Source organism: Myotis brandtii, unplaced genomic scaffold (assembly GCF_000412655.1).
Source record: "Myotis brandtii unplaced genomic scaffold, ASM41265v1 scaffold388, whole genome shotgun sequence".
NCBI classification, from domain to species: Eukaryota; Metazoa; Chordata; class Mammalia; order Chiroptera; family Vespertilionidae; genus Myotis; species Myotis brandtii.
In genome coordinates, this window is record NW_005364882.1 from 2583617 (window position 1) to 2604473 (window position 20857).

The 20857-nt window shown below is 38.2% G+C and overlaps 1 protein-coding gene across 1 annotated transcript in view; it reads right to left on the reverse strand.

Moving 5' to 3' along the window:
- Window positions 1–20857, reverse strand: part of DIAPH3 (diaphanous-related formin 3) — a 505494-nt gene that overhangs the window by 441237 nt on the left and 43400 nt on the right. Inside the window, exon 3 of the mRNA XM_005872674.2 lies at window positions 18388–18492. Within this exon, the coding sequence (XP_005872736.1) occupies window positions 18388–18492 (105 nt within the window). The remainder of the gene's footprint in view (window positions 1–18387; window positions 18493–20857) is intronic.

Consider the following 20857-nt stretch of genomic DNA (forward strand, 5'->3'; position numbering starts at 1 on the left):
AGCGGGCCTAAGCCAGCAGGTGGACATCCTCCAAGGGGTCCCAGACTGGAAGAGGGCATAGGCCGGGCTGAGGGCCACCCCCCAAGTGCACAAATTTTTGTGCACCGGGCCTCTAGTTTATATATAAAATGAGTAACAAATGTGAGGAATTAATACAATAAGCATGCTTATGATAAACATTTACTGGCTTAGTGGCATATATGGTCAACTTTTTTAAATTGATAGGGTAAGTGATCTAAAATTTTGAATATTAGTGATGTGAAATATAGGAGATAAGTTAGGAACTTCTGCTATCCATCTAAATTTACAATGGAAAAAGCCTTCATAAATTAAGGCAAGACAGTAAAACAGTGCTGAGAGATACAGAAAGAATGAGTCCTTATGTCATTGAGAACTTAGGTCTAGGCCTGTCTAAAGCCCGTACACCCCAGGGCAACTCAGATGCATGAACCAATATGCTCCTATTTTTCTTGGAGTCAATCTGAGATGAGTCAATCATGTCTAACTGATTGACTGATAGAACAATCAAGTAGGGGGAAAAAATTTTAAAGTTACAGAAAATTGTATTTCTAATGACCCCATTGCAGAAAAAAAGGGAAGAAAAAAAGATAAAGTTCACCAAAGTGTGACTTCTATAAGGTACTAAGCGATAGACATCGTCTTTCCATTATTTCATAACATACAGTGATAGATGCCCAAGTATGCTGGACAATTACACCTATGAACTGATTTTTATGAATACCAAGAGTTGACAGTTTTGTACCCCAAACTGTTTATGAAATGTGATAATAGCTGTTCTCATTAAAGTAATCATATGAGAAAGAAAAGACTTGTTTCTGTGATAAATGACTTTAATGCTTAGAAAAGACAAAATTAAAGTGAGTTGCTTCATAAAACTTGTTTCGAAATTAGGTATGTGTAAGATAATTGAAAACATCACACTATGAAAATCATACCAATCTCTTACAAGTCTGAAGGTAGACTCTTCTACAAATATACATTGTTAGTTGAATGAAAACACACAAATGGTTACCACATATGCTGCTTCATGGGTATGCCTAATGTAGGAAAGACCAAAGTAGGAGCCACTCAAAGAAAAAAACTTTGCTCTATATCCAAGAGAGGCATGTAATAAATATTTTAAGCAGGAAAAAATACTATGTGTATTATTTTTTATAATGCCCAATTTTAATAATTTTATTCAACTTTTTATTCCAGTATGAATCAGAATTAAGAATGCTTCTGCTATAGCATTCGTCACCCAGTCCCATTTCACACTTTACTTTAAACTGTAATACAACTTCAACTTAATATACCAAGATAACTTAGGAGACTTTATTTAATCACTAGAGGCCCAGTGCACAAATTCATGCATGGGTGGGGTTCCTCGTCCTGGCTGTCGATCAGAGCCATTGGGGCCTTCTTGCTCAGATCGGGGCTGGCTGGCCAGGGGGAGGGATCATGGGAGGTTGGCCAGCCAGCCGGGAAGAAGGACCAAGGGAGGTTGGCTGGCCGCGGGAGGTTGGCTGTGGGAGTGCACTGACCACCAGGGGGCAGCTCCTGTGTTGAGCCTCTGCCCCCTGGTGGTCAGTACATGTCATAGCAACCGGTCATTCGGTTGTTCAGTCACTTAGGCTTCTATATATATAGATTGCCCTACTTCCCATTGCATAGGTTCCCACATAAACACTCCTAAATTGTATTATTCAGCAAACTAAGTCTGAGAAAGAGAATTGAATTTTCTGAAATAACAAGACTAAAAGTAACAAAGCTGATTTCTAAGCTACTAAAAATAAATTATAATCTGCCATGATGAGTGAAATAAAAATACTGTCGAACATAGCTTTAATCAAACCCTCTAGAAGAATTTAATGTACTCTTTGTTCCTATTTCAAATCTTCAATGTTATAATACTTCAAATAATATTTCAATAATTTTCTTAGTATTTAAAAATTACCTAAATAAAATTACTCACCATTTTTTTAATTCATTTCTCTACTGTGTATGTGTGTGTGTGTGTGTGTGTGTGTGTGTGTGTGTGTGTATGTATATATTAAAGTCCTAATGTCCATAACACTTTACAATGTGAAGCAGAAATTGATGCGTTTAATTACTTAATGTGCATGGATCAATTTGAAATAAATTGAAAATGAACACACTGTACACTGTACTTAATCTTGTTTCAGTCTTGTTTCAGATTTCATTTTTTAATTTGCAACCCAATAGGTTATTTTTTAATAATTAGAAAACTTCCTTCTACATTTTAGCAGTTTAAAGTCAAAGCAACTAAAAGTAGGCAGAGTTCAACTAGGCAAAAGGTCTAACCTCAAGGGGGAAAAAAAGTTCTATATTGTTATTACCTAAGCCAATTAACTGTCTTGCTATACTCATTTTTTTCTTCTTAAAAATAGGAATGAAATAACTCCCTGTATATAGAATAATTTTTAAATGAAATATAGGCACAAAAGGTAGACAAACTAATTGCTAACAAATGAAATAAAGAAGTAAATAATCATTCAAAGTCAATTCTAATCGGTTAAGGATGGCTCAGAACTACATAAGATGAATAATAATTACATCTTCATTCTAAGTAATACAAATACCTGCACAAAGGGTCACAATTCACTTTTCACACTGCTGAACTATTTTTATAAACAAGGTGACAGAAACGCTCAGATTCCTATGAACTCCGTTTATATGGAGTACATCACTATGATTTTTTTAAATGCATTGATATTCAAAACTGAGAAACAGGATTCTGAGCTCATCAGGCCTGCTTAATTGCACCAACATCTGCAATCAATTTAAATTCTTTAAGATAGTCTTTCACAGCGTTTGAAGTGATTTCATGCTGTGATAGATTTAACACACTCACTAATTTATAGACACACACAAGCAGCTGAGACCTATTTTTCCAGGGGTGGGGTAAAGTACTGAAGGGCAGTCTGAATTTTCTCCCTATCACTGGGATATAAAAAAGGATGCATTCTGCATAACTTATTGAAATTATATGAAAAGATAATAGCACTGCACAAACATAACATAGAAATTAAGACTAAAACTAGTGCTTTATTTAAATGTATTTTCTGGTCATGGAACATTAAGAGGTTTGATGAAAGTTTAAGGGTTAAAACCTTGAGCTATCAGTTAAAGTTATAGAACAAATTCTTAATATATCATAATTTCTCCCCTAAAATCAATGGGTTGTGGGGGCAAGCGAGAGGACAAATGCTAGTAATCCATAATTGTATTTTAACCAAAGACATAAATAGGCATAGAAAAAAAAGAGAAGAATATGAGATTCAAAATCAGAAGACTAGAGAATCTGGGCAGATGGCAGCAGCAGTCTAGTTTTTGAAACTCTCTAGATCCCCACAGAAAAAGAAACAAACCAACTAAAAAGCAAATAACAAAATCAAAATCCCAACAATACTAAGAGACAAGGTCCAGGCATACCCTCGTTTTATTGTGCTTCACACTTTTTTAACAAATTAAAGATTTGTGGCAACCCTGCCTTAAGCAGCTCTATCTGCACCATTTTTCCAATAGGCATAGATTATAGCATTTTCAGCAATAAATTATATTTTAACTAAGGTATGTACATTGTTTTTTTAGACATAATGCTATTGCACACTTAATAGACTACAGTATAACATAAACATAACTTTTATATGCACTGGGAAACCAAACAATTCACATGACTCGCTTTACTGCAATATTCGCTTTACTGAGGTGGTCTGGAACTGGACCACAATATCTGTGAGGTATGCCCATATCTCCATGATCCTCAAAATACAAACAGCTGGAGAAAAACCACCAATAGCAACTAGATCTGCACAGTATCAACATCTGTGTGGGAAGAAGCAGACAAAGCAATCAAATGTCTGATGAATATAAAAACAGGAGAACTCCAAAATAACCCAGAGATATTCATTAGAAATCACAGACCAGTTTGAGAAGAGCAGCTGAAATTGGCTGGAGTTTGGCCTATCCCAATTGTGAGAGCACACAAAAGGCAGAAAATATCTAAGGAGACTGGAGCAATCTATGTCCTAAGAACTCCTAACACTGAGCTGCCAGGGCTTCTTTCCAGGACAGGACCCCACACACTGCAGAGAAAGTGCTGAGAGTGAAATCTAAATGAAGCAGAACATTCCTACAGAAGAGGAAAGATCACCACAAAAACAAACCCATAAGACATGGCAAACTATAACTTCCAATTTCAAAGTCAGCTGAGACCTTAAGAGAATATACAAGACATGAAAAAAATATACTTAAAGCAGAATTAGAAAAACTCAAAAATGAGGCAAGAAAACTCAAGAAAAAATGGATATGAGATAAAAAATAATCTCAGAAAAAAACTAAACTAGAATATAAGAACAAAAAACATAATAAATCATGTTATAAGAGACTTATAAATGAACTATTTTTTCCAGTTAAAAAGAAAGGAAGAGTAAGATAAATATTGAAGATAAACAGAAACCCAACATACAGAAAATAGGATACCTGAAGAAGAAAACTAAAGCAAGTACATAATGAAAGAACATACTGCTTATTTTATAATCCCAACTCAGACTTCTAAATAAGAGGAGCCAACAACTTATAAAGAATAAAAGTTATTTATCAGCAGTTCTTTTGACAGAAATGTTGATGTGCTTCATGCTAAAAGAAAATGGTATAGTATATGTAAGATCCTAAGGGAAAAAAACATGTGAGCCAAATATACTAGTATATAGTGAAAATGACTAAACAATAAAGGAAACTTACTATTATCTAAATAAAAAAATTCAGCAATTAGAACCCTTCAAAGAAATCTACTAAAGACCAAACTTCAGACAAACAAATGGCTAGAGAAACATTAAGGACTGGTGATGAGCATTAAAATACAGTTACTCAGAAGTAAAGATTTAAAGTGGGTTAATACAGTTATTCACAGAAGTAAAGGCAAATAAGGACTAGAAAGAAGAAAATATATAAAATGTGATGACTATATGCACAAATTAGATATAATACAACAACAAGAGTTGGTGACATGGACAGCACTACAAAAAAAAATTTAATACACATACATACACTTTTCTCTCTCTCTCCACCAAAGAGGCCTACAAACAGTGATTCATTAACCCACTAGCAATAAGCATCCTCGATCCCCAGATTGATCTTGAAATATCATTTACCACTAAAGGAAATGACTGAGTCCAGGTCTAGTGTGAGAAAAGGGAAGAACGTGGATCATCTTATCTCACCAGATGGGAATGAAACAATCCAAAACTACAGGGTCATACCCAAATGACCAGGAGCCAACTAGGCAAGGTCCCACTAGTCAGATATTGGATAATTTAAACTTTACTAAGAATAACTGTCATTGAAAATAATTGATCACCTTCAGAGAATAAAGAACTCGGTATCTTGAAAATTGGCAGATAAACATAAATAAATCAACTATTTACCCTAAGCATTCTACATCATGGGATAACCAGTATTTGAGGAACTGTCTCTTTAGAAATGTATTCCGAGTAATAAGTGAAAATGAGGTTACAGAATTTTAATTATAAGGCAAACATAAAGTACCTCCTAATAACAGATCATAATACTTCCTATGGTCTTGCCAAAGAGATCAAGCCTGGATCTAGCTGCCACTTTGTAGGAAATACAAAGAGAAACATGTCAACTTCACCATGAGTATGCAATCAGCAAAATTCAGACTGTCCTGGATAAAATCAGGGAAGGATGGGGAACCTAAAGATTTAAAAACCTTTAAAGATATTCAAAATTTTAAAATATAAGCAAAAAAAATCAAGTGAAACAGTAATAATATGCAAGAAGTAGTCAAAACATAAGATGGCCTAAATTTACTATTGGGCTATTTTGCTTTCCCACCTAAATAAATACCAAGGGCAGAGCTCCCGTTTACTTAATCTACATTGGAAGGCTTTCTGATAGTGTAAGAATTTAAAATAACTTTGTATTACAATAAGGATAAGAATCTATACCAACTCTTATGGGTTGGGGGAAACCATTATTTAGCACAGTTAATAAATGGCAATAAATCAGGGCAGCATGAAATTAGGAATGAATGCCTTTTGCACATCAAGATGATTAATCCATAAAGGGTTTTCTAAGTTTGTATAGATTTTATTCTATTTAGGAATAAGTAAACACTGAAAGGATGTCTATTAAGTCCAAACTGAATTAAGAGAGATTTAGATTTATTACCACCAACTAAGAAGATGAATCGTGCATTGAATCTTTAAAACTAGGCATACTCGCTGTTCTTCTCCTTGCTACAGTGCCTGTTCTTTTGGGCACCTTTTTCCAAAACAGATCAGGTTCTTCTATTTGTTATAATATATACTAGAGGCTCAGTGCATGAAAATTCATGCACTCGGGGGCGGAGGGCAGGGGGGGGTCCCTCAGCCCAGCCTGCGCCCTCTCACAGTCCAGGACCCCTCAGGGGATGTCCACCTGCTGGCTTATGCCCACTCCCCGGGGGATTGGGCCTAAGCTGGCAGTCAGACATCCCTCTGGCAGCACGTGAGCCCTCGGGGGATGTCCAACTGATAGTTTAGGCCCGCTCCCTGGCGGGGGGGGGCCTAAGCTGCAGTTGGACATCCTTAGCGCTGCTGAGGCAGGAGAGGCTCCCACCACCACTGCTGTGCTCGCAGCCATCAGCCCAGATTGTGGCTGAGCAGAGCTCCCCCTGTGGGAGCGCACTGACCACCCGGGGGACAGTTCCTGTATTGAGTGTCTGCCCCCCGAGTGGTCAGTGCATGTCATAGCGACAGGTCGTTCCCCCATTAGGGTCAATTTGCATATTACCCTTTTATTATATAGGATATATATTTCTACAAGTGACCAAGTGTCATATAGAATTTCTTAGTACCTATAGCATGCCATTTGAACACTCATTTTGATATTATGCATATGCAAACTAGCCTTGAATCCACAGTGACTTAATAGATTTTATTAGTTAAAGTACACCAGGTTTAGCCTTTAAATTCTACCAACTTCTAATCTTTTGTTTAATGAACAGAACAATAAAGGACATCTAGTGATGACATATACAGCCCAACAGTTCTCATCCTTGACTATACACTGGCATCACCAAGAGAGCTATAGCTTTACTAAATACTGATACCTGGGCCCCATCTACAGGAATTCTGGCTTACTTGTTAAATGGTAGGGCCCAGACATTTTTTTTAAATATATTTTTATTGATTTCAGAGAGAAAGGGAGAGGGGAGAGAGAGAGATAGAAGCATCAATGATGAGAGAGAATCATTGATTGGCTGCCTCCTGCATGCCCCACACTGGGGACAGAGCCCACAACCCTGGCATGTGCCCTTGACCAGAATCGAACCTGGAACCCTTCAGTGCACAGGCTGATGCTCTATCCACTAAGCCAAAACAGCTAGGGCAGTCACTGTGATTTTTAAAGTTCCTTAGATGATTCTAATGGATATCCAGGTTGACAGCCACTGTTTCTGATTATTTTTCCCCTCATTTCATCAATTACATTCCCCCTATGTTCACTGAAAGGCAATATATAGCACTTTTCTCAATTTTTCACTTATTCAGAACTGTTCCTTCTTTCAAAAAGTTCATTCCATATGGGTAGTTTCTCATCATTTTCATCTCCATCATAACCACATGCCTCTTACTTCTAGCACTTTCAAAGTTTTCACTTTTTGCAGTTATCAGACATGACAAGTTTAATTACATTCATAAAAATCTAAAAAGCATGGGATAGCAAAATATCCTAGGCCAAGAAATAACTCAAATGATCAAGATGAAGACACTCTCAGATAACCTCTACTGTCACAGTCAATGTAAGCATCACTGACCATGTCAAGCTCTAAAATTTTAGTAAATTTTACTAATAATAACAATATTTTTATATCAGGCAAGTCTTTTTTTAAAGTACTAAATAAATAAAAAAAAAGTTTTCTTAAATAACTAAAATATGTTTAGAAGACCAAAAATACACAATTTTAATTTGAACCTAATATAAATTTTTCTATAAAAAAAGAAGAGATGACCGTTTTCTTCATTACCACCTCCTACCTAAACAAAACACACCACAGTAATAGCAGAGAGCAATAAACGCCATTGGTGCTGCCCCGAAATGACTCATAAGGAAGCTGGATGAATTTGAGCTGCTGGAAGATCATTTTAATTGTACATAAATAAAGCCTGTCCTATATAGGCACAGATGGAAATTAAAGTGCCAGGTAGATTATTAGGGAATACTCTTAACAAGAAATTGGTTCATTGCCCTGAGGCTCTGAAATTTTCTCCTCGTCAGCAAGCAAGACCTGGAGATAAACAGGCAAAGTACCTCAAGCAAGGGCATTGTTCATTAATATGTCTTATGCCAAGTACCAGCCACAAATTTTTACTATGCTTTTATGTTAGAACAGTGCTTTGATCAAATCCCTGACCTGAAATGGAAGGCAAAAAATAATCCACATTAACTTTAATTAGCAAGAATGTGTAAAACTGTCTGGTTCTTCTACGTTTCCAATGATTAAAATACAAACCTTTTAAAGAGAAACAGTGATGAAAAGTGAAAGAAAATAAAACAAAAGAACAGCTTGATTTACCTGTCTCTGACAATGCTTTCCAAATTAACATATAAAACTGAACTCTAAAAAAAAATAGACACTGAAAGGTATAAACATGCCCCCACTGTTATAACAATATTAGCAAATTGATACTAAAACAAATGAACACTAGATTTTCTATCTAGATAAAATATACACAAACCCAAACATATGACTAATATTTCCTCAAAACACAATTCTTTTCTGATCAGTATATGCCTAGAAGGACAATACTACAGAAAACTGGGCCTCTATACTTGAGAACCTCATACCCTACTGAGCCAGAACTGGTACCAGGGTAACACCCTGCAAGATGCTTTTAAACACTATGTATACACACACACATAAGAATCTATAATCCTACACATATGAACTCAATTCATTTTTAAGTTAATTTTAAAAATACTGTAGACCATTAATAAAATGAATAGGTAAGTCAAAGAATGGGAGGTAATATTTGCAATATATGCATCTGACAAGCCTTGTATCCACAAGACATAAAGGACTTTTACAACTCAACTTAAAAAAAGGCAGCCTGGTCAGTGTGGCTCAGTGGATTGAGCGTCATCCCATGCACTAAGAGGTCATTGGTTCCATTCCTAGTCAGGATACATGCCTACATTGAAGGCTAGAGCCCCAGTGGGAGGTGTGCGGAAGGCAGCCAATCAATGTTCCTCTCTTACTGATGTTTCTATCTCTCTCCCTCTCCCTCTCTAAAATCAATAACAATATATTTTATATATATACATATATATAAATCCTTCCACTTTCATGTGTGGCTTGTTGAGAATCACCATGACCTGAAGACTTCTCTTTGAAACCAGTTCTTCTAAGGAAAAGAACATATAGTTCAATTTAAATTCTCACCAAATTTCTCATTGCCTTGTAGAAATTATTTTACCTAATCTATAATAATAAAAGTATAATATGCTAATTAGACCAGACGTCCTTCCAGACAAAGCCAGGGCTGCGAGGGAAGCCCAGGTTCCAGATGCCTGCCGGTGGTCAGAGGGAAGCCCCAGTCCCGGGTGCCAGAGGGAAGCCGGTGCTGGCAGCCAGAGGAAGGAAGGCCAACTCTTGCACAAATTTCGTGCATCAGGCCTCTAGTATATGTATGTATGTGTGTGTATATATATATACACACACATACATACATACATACAGACAGTCCTCAGGTTACATTGGACTCAACATACGTCATTTCGTGGTTACGTCACCATCTCTCATTTATTTATAAAAAAAAAAATAAGTTCCGTCATTTTGACATATGTACATATGTGCTTTATGTTTTTTTATTATTTATTTACCACAAGTAAAGGTCAGGAATTGTTATCTTTCTTTTAAATTTTTTTTACTGTTTGACTTCATTACTGCTGTGTATGTGCTCCATGTGAGTGACGTGGGTGCTTATATAGATGGGTTCCGACTTACTGCAAAAATCGCGTTACATTGTGCCATAGGAACAGATCTCCAACATAACCCAAGGGTCTACTGTATATGAAGGGCAAAGGCTTGATCAGACACTTCAGAGCAGAGGTACAAAAAAGCAGCAGATGGAAGTGTGCTTCAGTGAGCTTAAGGAGATGCAAACTAAAGTTGCTGCTCAGCCCATGAAGCACCCATAGGGCAGCTCCACTCCTAGGTATCTGCCCAAGAGAAATGAGACATGTCACAAAAAACAGGTACAAGAATATGCACAACCTTAGTCACAGAAGCCAAACCAGAGAAACTCCCAGTTCCACCAGAGGCCAGGCCAGCACCTGTGGCACATCACGTCCCCAGGAGGAGTGAGTGGTGAAGCAGGAGCCCCAGGCAGACACCCAGACACAAAGGGAGGCCGCAGTTCGTCTCCGTTAAAAGGTTCACAGAGGTAAATGTAAGGAGTGGTGGCAGAAACAGGAGCACTCGCCACCGGGGATTGTGTCTGGAAAGGCTTAAAGGGTTCCCGGCAGCTCTAGTCCAACTCTAGTGGCCATGACAAGTCAGCAGAGGCCACAGTGGTTTCTCAAGATTTGGGAGGAGGGAGTGGTTTCCAAGACTAGAAATGTGGGGTCAGTGGGGCCCCTTCCTGACCCACAGATAAGTGTTCACATGGCCTCTCCTAGGTGTGTGAGCCAGGTCGGGGTCTCTGCCCTCCAATTAGGGCACTAATCCTACCATGGCCCACCCTCCTCACCTCAAGTCATCCTAAGCACTTCCCCAAAAGCCCACCTCCACCCTCACACAGGATCAGGGCTTTGACTTATGAACTGTGGAACACAAACATTCAGCCCACAATAAAAGGGGACCTCAGGGACCACAGGAATGTTTTCTATCATGATGGGCAGGTTACATAGCTGGACACATTTGTTAAAACTGGTCAAACTGGACTATGCTCCTCACTGTAAGGGAACTACACCTCAAAACCAATTGAATAAACGTGATTTATTTTCTATCCCAAAAACCTTATTGGAGCCAAAAAGATAAATAACTGGGTAATTTCTACAAGGCAATGAGAAATTTGGTGAGAATTTAAATTGAACTATATGTTCTTTCCCTAGAAGAACTAATCTCAAAGAAACATCTTCAGGTCATGGTGATTCTCAACAAGCCACACATAAAGGTGGAAGGATTTTCAGTCAGTCGGTCAGTGGCCAGGTGCTGGCAGGACAACCATGTGCACTGGCTCCCCAACAGGAGGCTTGCCTGGGCAACCACTAGGAGCAGGGGGCACCACCAGGAGCAGGGGGACCACACAAACGCCCCCTTCCTTCCAGACTGCGGCTGCAGGAGGGCGTAGGGGGTGATGGTCCAGTAGCTTGATTCAGGGGTGCTGACCTTTCTGTTTCTCCCACTGTTGGACACAGCAGGGGAGGGCCCACTAGATGTACACCCACCTGTGTAGGTTCGGCTGGTCATCTTCTAAGCCAGCACAGGGAGCCCATGTGAAAAGCCACTCTCAAGAAAAACTGTTGAGGCCCTACTAACACATGCTCCTCGATCTAAAAAACCCATCTTGTACTGTGAGAGAAAATTGATGCTGCCGTTTGGACATAAACAAAAAGTTCCGGTCTGTGGATAGGCAGGGCACACGCTGCACACCTGAGAAGGGTATGGGCCAGGGATCGCACCTGAGGGTGCTGCATGCTGGGCAACCATCAAATACATCCATGCTGTGGTCCTTAAATGACTCACAGCTGATCCAGAAAGAGAAACTTTCTGCATAATCCAGACTCTGTACCCTCTGGTTTCTCTTTGGTATCTCTCGCCCTCCAGATTTACTCAATTTAGACTCATTTTACCATACTGCTTAAAAAAAATTGTTATAGTTTTTCTGTATGACTTTTAAAGTAATGTTCTACAATATTTGATATTTAATTGTATTTCTTATTAAAGAAGTCTAAGCAAGAACTATAGAAATAGGTAAGGATTCAAGGAGTAAAGTGAAACACTATCTACACTTTTCCAATCCATTCCTGGAAGGAGCCTTTGCAGTCACCTGACTGCAGACCACACAGATCGGGAAATAAAGTTGAAAACAAAGTCAAAGGAAGCTAGCAAATTTCCAGGCATACTTACAAGACAGAAATTCTGCTTCTTTCCCTGAAAAAATACATCAAAAAGTAAAAAACACTAAACACAAATAGGAACTAAAGGATGTTCTAATTAAGAAGCTTAGAAATGTGAAATTAGGCCATTCTTATTAGATATCAGCCCACGTAAAATGATCATTGATGTGCAGATGTGATACAGACTCTGATGGCATATTGGGAGTGGGAGGAGGGAAATGAAGTTTATAAGGGCTTTTAATTCCAAGTTAGGACAGAGGAAATAGAAGTATAAATTTCAAAGAGAAATTTCTAAAGCATTTTATCCACCTCTAGTGGAACAACCAAAAATAAAAAAGACTATGTATGCACTGACAGGTAGCAGTCCAGTTGTAATCTGTACAGAAATCAACAGGTTCAGCTGGTCCTCATCTTGCATATAAAAATTAATTGGAAAAAAGAAAAAGACAACTCCAGAAGCACTGATGAGCAAATGCTTATCTCCACTGAATGGTTCTTGGAGACATAATAAAGGCTTGAACACTGTGTATGTAGCACAAACAAAATTTCCCTAAAAATCTTAAGTTTCTCTCTCCCTAAAACTCCACCTCCCCACAAAGGACCAGACATCTCTCAGGTTCTCCTGTCTTCTCTCTCACACTTGGCCTCCCTGATGGCCCTCTTCACTCGCTCTCATCCACTTTGACCCTCTGCCTCCTTCTACTCTCTGGGATATAAGTTTTGGCTTCTCAGGACTTCAGTTTGTACTGACACAGATTACTCTGAAAAAGCCTAAAAGTGGAAAAACAAATAGAAGAGTCTCCTTGACAGAAAGAAAAGGGAAAAGTAAGTGAATGTTTTATTCACTTTAAAATAGTGGTGGGGGATGAATATTGCACTGATCTAAATCCTACTCTCAGGTGTCCTTTTTAACACATTCATTAACTGTGTATAAACTAGTTTTGTATAAACTAGTTCACGGCTTTCTGTCAACCTGATCTGGGAGACTCACATTACCCAGACATAATGTAGCCAGAGCCAGCTCATCCTAAGTACAACTCAAGCACACATAAGAAAATATGCACCAGTATAAACACTGGTATCACAAACATTAGGTTTGATCAACCAAAATCAAGAAGAAAAGAAAAAATTTCACCTGATCGGTTTGGCTCAGTGGATAGAGCGTCGGCCTGGGGACTGAAGGGTTCCGGGTTTGATTGCGGTCAAGGGCATGTACCTTGGTTGTGGGCACATCCCCAGTGGGGGGTGTGCAGGAGGCAGCTGATCGATGTTTCTCTCTCACCGATGTTTCTGTCTCTCTGTCCCTCTCCCTCCCTCTCTGTAAAAAATCAATAAAATATATTTTTTTTAAAAAAGAAAAACTTTCTTTTCCTTGAAGGTGTTAGCATGAAGGCAGCAAATCTATTTGCATACTAGAGGCCCGGTGCACCAAATTCGTACATGGTGGCGGGGGGGGGGGGGGGGGCAGTCCCTCAGCCCAGCCTGTACCCTCTTGCAATCCGGGACCCCTTGGGGGATGTATGACTGCCGGTTTAGGCCCGATCCCGCAGGGATCCCTGTCGGATCGGGCCTAAACTGGCAGTCGGACATCCCTCTCGCAATCTGGGACTGCTGGCTCCTAACCATTTGCCTGCCTGTCTGCATCATTGCCCCTAACCACTCTGCCTGCCTGCCTTATCACCCCTAACCACTCGCCTGCCTGCCTCATCGCCCCTAACCATCTCTGCCTGCCTGCCTGATTGCCCCTAACGCCTCTGCCTCAGCCCCTGCCTGCCTGGGCGGCTACCTCCACTGTGGCAGCTTCGTCCAGAAGGATATCCGGAAGGACATCCAGAAGGTCATTTGTCTGTCCAGTCTAATTAGCATATTACGCTTTTATTATTATAGTGATTCCTAAGCCTGGTTTGTCTACTCATAGCACAAGAATCTTGTCTGCAAAAATCACCAGTGATATCTACAAACAATGCTTTAAGAATTTTAAAGGAAGAAAAGGATTAAGAATATTAAACCACAATGAAGGATGAGAACTATTCTCAGTTAGATTAAGCATAATTAGATACAGATATGTAATAGCTCCATATATTAAATGCTAGTTCCCTTACACTTAGAAAATGGGGAAAATATGTAGGCAAGTGTGGCTTAAGAGATCCTCTTCTCTGTTCCAGAATTTTCTTACACTGTTTGGGAACTGTGAATTCACTTCCATTTGGACCAGCGGTTCTCAACCTGTGAGTCGCGACCATCGGAAAACACAAATAGCATATCAGATATTTACATTACGATTCATAACAGTAGCAACATTACAGTTATGAAGTAGCAACGAAAATAATTTTATGGTTGGGGGTCACCACAACATGAGGAACTGTATTAAAGGGTCGCGGCATTAGGAAGGTTGAGAACCACTGATTTGGACTATCATGTCACATCCTACTTTCAAGGTCTGTGCCACTAATTACAGAATAGTCTGACCCTCTAGCTAGTAATCAAACAAAAGTAAAATCTGTATCATTCCTTTTGGAAGAAGTGTTCTCCAATAAACTTGCTGTGAAACAGCTGAGGCAATTCATTTACCAGGAAATGGCCCGTAGACCATGTAGTACCTCTCTCATCTATGCTGAGTATAATGGGTGAGGGGAGGGTCTTCTAAGATGCTCCTCTGGATGGAAAGAGTAATTTCCAGAATGAAATAAGGATAAAGAGAGATCCTGCATAGGCAAAAGTGTATCTGGATGGTATATCAGGATGCTTACAGCAGCAAAGCAAAAATCCAATTTACAGCAGCTTAAAGGAGAGCACGCATCACCTCACGCACGTAATGGAAGCGTCTGGAGACAGGACTGCATCAGACCAGAGCAGCAGCTCCAAGACGTCTCATCCCAAGCAAACTATACCCCCATAAACATGTTCAATGGCAGAAAAGGTGGCTTTCCTGCTCTGGATCCTTTCATGAGGGAGGGAAACCTTTCTGAGAAGCCCTGACTTTCCCTGGCCATCAGGTTGTACTGGCCAAATCTGGGCCATATATGCATGCCCTAGGAAGTTAGGAAAATGCTAATCTGGCATTTACAGCCTCTACACATGATATTTGCTTAGTAAAATTTTATTAATCTTTCCTAATTGAAGAAAGTTTTACTATTTGGCTATCTAAACTGAAACTTACTAAGTCTTTGAAATAACCTTAACTTGATTGATTTTTTCACCCTTCTAAAATCCAAGTTTATCTACGTTAGTGCTACTTTAAGAGTTAACATTTCTAAAGCATTTTCAAATCATCAACTAGGTCCTAGTACTATTTTCTAAAAAGTTATATTAATGCAACTTGGCCAATGTGGCTCAGTTGGTTCGGTGTTATCCTGTGCACTGTAAGGTCACAGGTTGGATTCCCTGTGAGGGCCCATGTCCAGGCTGCAGGTTCAATCCCCAGTAGCGGGCATTTGGGAGGCAACAAATCAATGATTCTCTCTCACATTAGTATTTCTCTCTCTCTTTCCCTTCCTCTCTTTCTAAAATCAACAAAACATATTTCAATATAAATTATATTAATGCTTATCCACAAAAAAGAATCTCAAAGCAAATTCTAAGGCTAAAGTGAAAACAAAAGTATATCTAATACAACCTCCCCACATTTTCTCTAAAACAACCTATGGATGAATTTTTATTGTGTTTTTCTCAGAGAACCTATTTAAGTACTCATTAACCTAAATATACTGGCATGACAAAGTCCTTATCCTAGAGTTAATAAAATGTGTTTCTACTTCCAGAGCAAAAATAGATGACTGGTCAGCTTGAACTTTCTACAGCGTTAAACATCTGCCAAATTACTGAGAACCCTCTTAGGAAAAGCCATGATCCTCATTTACTAATTAAATGAGCCAAAGCTTTAATCACACGTTAGATAACTAATCTATTTCAATCCTGATAATCTAATTAACTAATTCTGGTAAATAAGTTCCAACCTTAGTCCAAAATGATTAGAGGATTAAAGTTTAACATCAATGAATGCAAACTGAAAGAGGCCCACTATAATGAAGTTCAAAATGGTTTGTTCTCCTATTAAAAAGTCTGTTTATAACTTGAAATTCAAGAATTAAAACACAAGATTTTCTAAACCAGTTCTAATATTGTATCTCTTGTAATTATATTAAGTGAATTCATGCTTGTTGGATTAAAATTCCCAAACAGGGTTCTCTTCCCTGATTATTCTATATAAAACAGTTTAACCGTCTCTACCCCAACCCTTGCTCTTTCTTCCACATCACATTTCACCTATTTCATGCCTTTCTGTGTTGTCCTATGTTGCTCCATAAGATACATGATAGATTATTTTGGTGCTCTACCTCCAGTGCCTAAAATAGTGTCTGACATATAGAAACTTAATAAAGGTGATGGATGAACAAATGAATGTCTTAGAAATATAGACTCACTAATAGTAAAATTGTATTTTACTGATGTACATTTACTTACATTTTTAATTATGGTATAATAATTTCAACAGCACAAACAATAAACAAATCACAAAGAAAAAGAAAACAACAAACAATTGCTACTAACACCACTGCTACCACAGAGGCAGCCACCGGTTATAAAATCCGTTATGTTGCCTGGCTGGGTGGCTCAGATGGTTGGAGCATCATCCCATGCGCCAAAAGGTAGAAGGTTCGATTCCTAGTTGGGGCATATGCAGGAGACAAGGGATCAATGTTTCTCTCGCACATCTCTCTTTCTCTCAATCAATTAAATAATAAAAAAAAAATCCTCAGGTGAGGGTTTAAAAAAAGTCCTGGCCGGTGTGGGTCTGTTGGTTGGAGCATAGTCCCATATATGGAAAGGTTGCTGGTTCCATTCTCAGTCAAGGCACAAACAGGTTTCGAGTTCGATCCCCGGTGAGGGCACTTACAAAAGGCAAACCATCAATGTTCTGACATCGATGTCTCTCTCTCCCTCCCTTCCTCCCTCTAAAATCAATTTTTTTAAAAAGGAAAGAAAAATAAATAAGTATATCCTCCGGTGAGGATCAAAAATAATAATAATAAAATGTTTTGTTTTAACCTTGGAATAAACAATTTAATTCTAACAACACACCATGTGGATATTAGTACCAGCTTATGAATGAGGAAATTAAGGACCAGAGAGGTACAGTAAGATGAAACAGAGAATAAATAAATTGATCTAAAACATAAGAGCTCTGGCTCCTAATGCTAATGTGTGATGTCCAAGTATCATTAAATGACGAAGACAATATTATATCACAATAGCAGGTACAGAGCCCATCTATATAAAGAGCTGAAGTCACAGTACTCAGTGATTCCTACAACTGAATATCAGCCTGCCAGAACATGAGACACGTTTAAAAATTAAACATCATTTGAGTCTTCCTTCAAAAAGAAAATACCAGAGAGTCACTGACTGGTCTAGCAAATAAATGGAGTTAAAGTATAAGTAACTCATATTCATTTAACCTGGCCTTAGGTTAAAGTATCCAGTGAGACTCCAGTATGTCATTTCTCCCTAATCCAATTCTATCTTAATTTCAGCCAAAATCATTTCCTACAGTCTTTCTACTGATTGCTTCATTAGCTTCCATTTTATATTTTTCATCTAACCTATTTATTTACAATTTTTATATGACTGGTCAAGCTCAATTTTTGGTCCATGAAATAAATGTAATTGATTCTGTGTGCCAGTCATGGTTTCTTAGACATTTACTCATTACTTCCACCCACATATTTCATCTTTCCTTAGAACTGATAGCCAAGTAAATGCTCAATGCTCCTTTCTATGTCTACATTTATAATCTGCTACAAGATTACTTTCTCCATAGGAAAACTCACATTAAAGATATGCCTCCAAGCCACTGTAATATATCCAGATTTAAGCAGTTAGAGTAAAATCAGTCTCACTTTTCTATAATACAAATATTATCTCAATTTACAAGTGACATAAAGTCAATAAACATATTAATTCACTATTAAGAAAAGTTGTCTTACACTAAATAAATCAACTAATCACAGTGTTTCTTAGCAATGTGAGTGGCTGAAATACAAAAGCAGTTTAAAAGTTATAAGATGAGAACTACTTTTAAATTAAACAACCTTGTAGTTCTTGTCCTTTAATTATACACTCAAAGCCCTCTGGTTCCAGTTCCCCACAAACTTACGCACTTCATTAGACAAATGCATTGTTTTTCATACTATCACGTGTTTCAGCAGTATTTTTCCACTTGACAGTTTTACTTACTGTCTTCGAAGCAGTATTAATGTACTGCATCACCATTTCTTTTTTGATACTGAAGTCCTTTTCCCGCAATGGTGCCTTCTTATCTTCATTTAAATTCATATCTTCCTGGAAAACACAATTAAAAGCCTCATTTTAGAATCTAAGTAGAGCAGCCACTCTACATACACTATGAATGGAAAATCAATAATTTGTGACTAAAGCAGCATTAATTGTTTTGGAATGATTTACGTGTAGTTCTGCCTAGAGAAGAGAGAGAGAAAAAGAGCTGCGGTACAGAGAAGAAAGTATTCTAGATCATCTTCAGAAGTAAAACACTTTCCAAAACAGCTTTTCAAATTCACATCAGGCTAGTAAAATTACATTCACATCACTATAGATAATTAGACAGTTGAAGATATCTGCCTTTCATAAAGTCAGTAGAATTTAGGATTAACAATTTCAACATATGTGTGTGTATTTTTTACAACTGTACCTGAAGCTATCTCATACCATATTGAAAGAGCCGCTCCGTGTATCATAAAAATTAAAAAGTAAATAAGCCAACCACGTTACAGATTCTGATAACTATAAGCAACGATTATCAAATACCTAGTACTGATTCCCCCAGATAAGTGAAGCATTCTATAGTTTTAATTCTCTTCTCCATCACATCTGAAATACTCATTAACTACTTAACTTTAATCAATGTGCTAAATTATATAAAAATTACACTTATAAAAAGAGGTTACCACCTAAAAATCTAACATTGATCAAGCACCATTCAAAACAAGGATTTAAGTGACCTAGATGTTGCTACAGGCCAATACCTCACTAAAAAAAAAAATACAAGTCACATATATTCACATATATATATAAGAATTGTTACCAGTATCTATCAATTAAGTTGCTAAAGTAAGAGGTTGTTTTGGCATAGGAAAGGAGCTTAAGACAGAAGAGGCTGAAGGAGAAGGGCAGTTCAATCAGATTTCCTCCTGATCTTAACCTTGGGTTGTTGTGATATGCAATTTAAAACACCTGAATGTATACAAATGCCATATCCACTTAGAAATGAGACCATAAAATTCAGAACACTGGATCACCTAAGGAGCCCAGCAAGTTAAATGTCTTCCAAGTTTTAGAGGGTGCTACAATTCATCAGACACTGTAGTTTCTGCCGTTAGCTGACTCAGTTTTTGGCTACCAAACTGTTCAAGCACTTAAGTCAAAATTCCCTTCATTGCACCTTGATATAAATATTTAGGATCTTATAAGCTGTTCCATTTGACACTCCAATAAAAGGTAGTAATTAGTAATGTCTCTCTTGGCTGTTCTAATTAGTAATAACCTATTATGTGAATAATGGTTTGTTTCATTTCCTTTTTTTCCCTCTAAGCCAGTGATTCTCAACAGTCTTTAACACCGTTTAGGATGCATTTGGAAAATGTCTGGGCCATCTGGTTGCCACTGTGACTGAGGTGATGCTACCAAGATTTGCAGGGGGAGGGTGTGCTGGACTTTCTGTAACACACGGGCTAGTCCTACATAATAAAATAAATAAATAACAAAAAAAAAGTCCTGTTTCCCAAAAACAGATAGGTGCACATACCTTAAAAAAAGAGAGAGGAGAGAGAGGTAGGGGGAGAAAAAAAGTGAGAGAAGTTTTAAAAAAGAAGCCAAATCCCGCTGGGTGGCTCAGTGGTTGAGCATTGACCTATGAACCAGGAGGTCACATGCCCGAGTTGCAGGCTCGGTCCCCAGTGTGGTGTATGCAGGAGACCACTGATCAATGATTCTCTCTCATTGATGTTTCTCTCTCTCTCTTCCTCTCTGAAGTCAATAAATATATATATGTACATATATATTATATAAAAAATAATAAAATAAAAAGAGAAAGAGTGAATCAAAATTATCTAAGCCTAAACTCTAATTCAATGGAATTAGATGTAAACTGGAATTCATATGTAAATTGCTGCATATTAAATATTTCTTATTGTGGTCTTAATATACATTGGATTTTTCCAAGAATCAAACTACCACTCTATAAATTACAGTCACTACAGTCATACTTTTTTAGAGTTTTTTCTTTTTTCTTCTTTTTTTTTTTTAGCTTTACCAATAGTTGTGCTCCATTTCTGAAATTTAGGTATCCCAGGGCAATACTGCTTTTGATATTTGAATCACCAGAAGAGCACACCTATATCAGCCTATACTGCAGCTGTTGTACTCACAGGGCATAGACAGAGATTTAAGAGTGTGACTGTGTTGAACCTTCTTGAGTAGTCATGGCCCATTCTTTATATTGAAACTAGAGGCCTGGTGCACAAAAATTTGTGCACTCGGGGGGGAGGGAGGGGTCCCTCAGCCTGGCCTGTGCCCTCTTGCAGTCTGGGACCCCTCGGGAGATAACGACCTGCTGGCTTAGGCCTGCTCCCGGGTGGCAGAGGGCACGCCCAATCCCTAGGTGCAGCCCCTGGTCAGGCTCAGAGCAGGG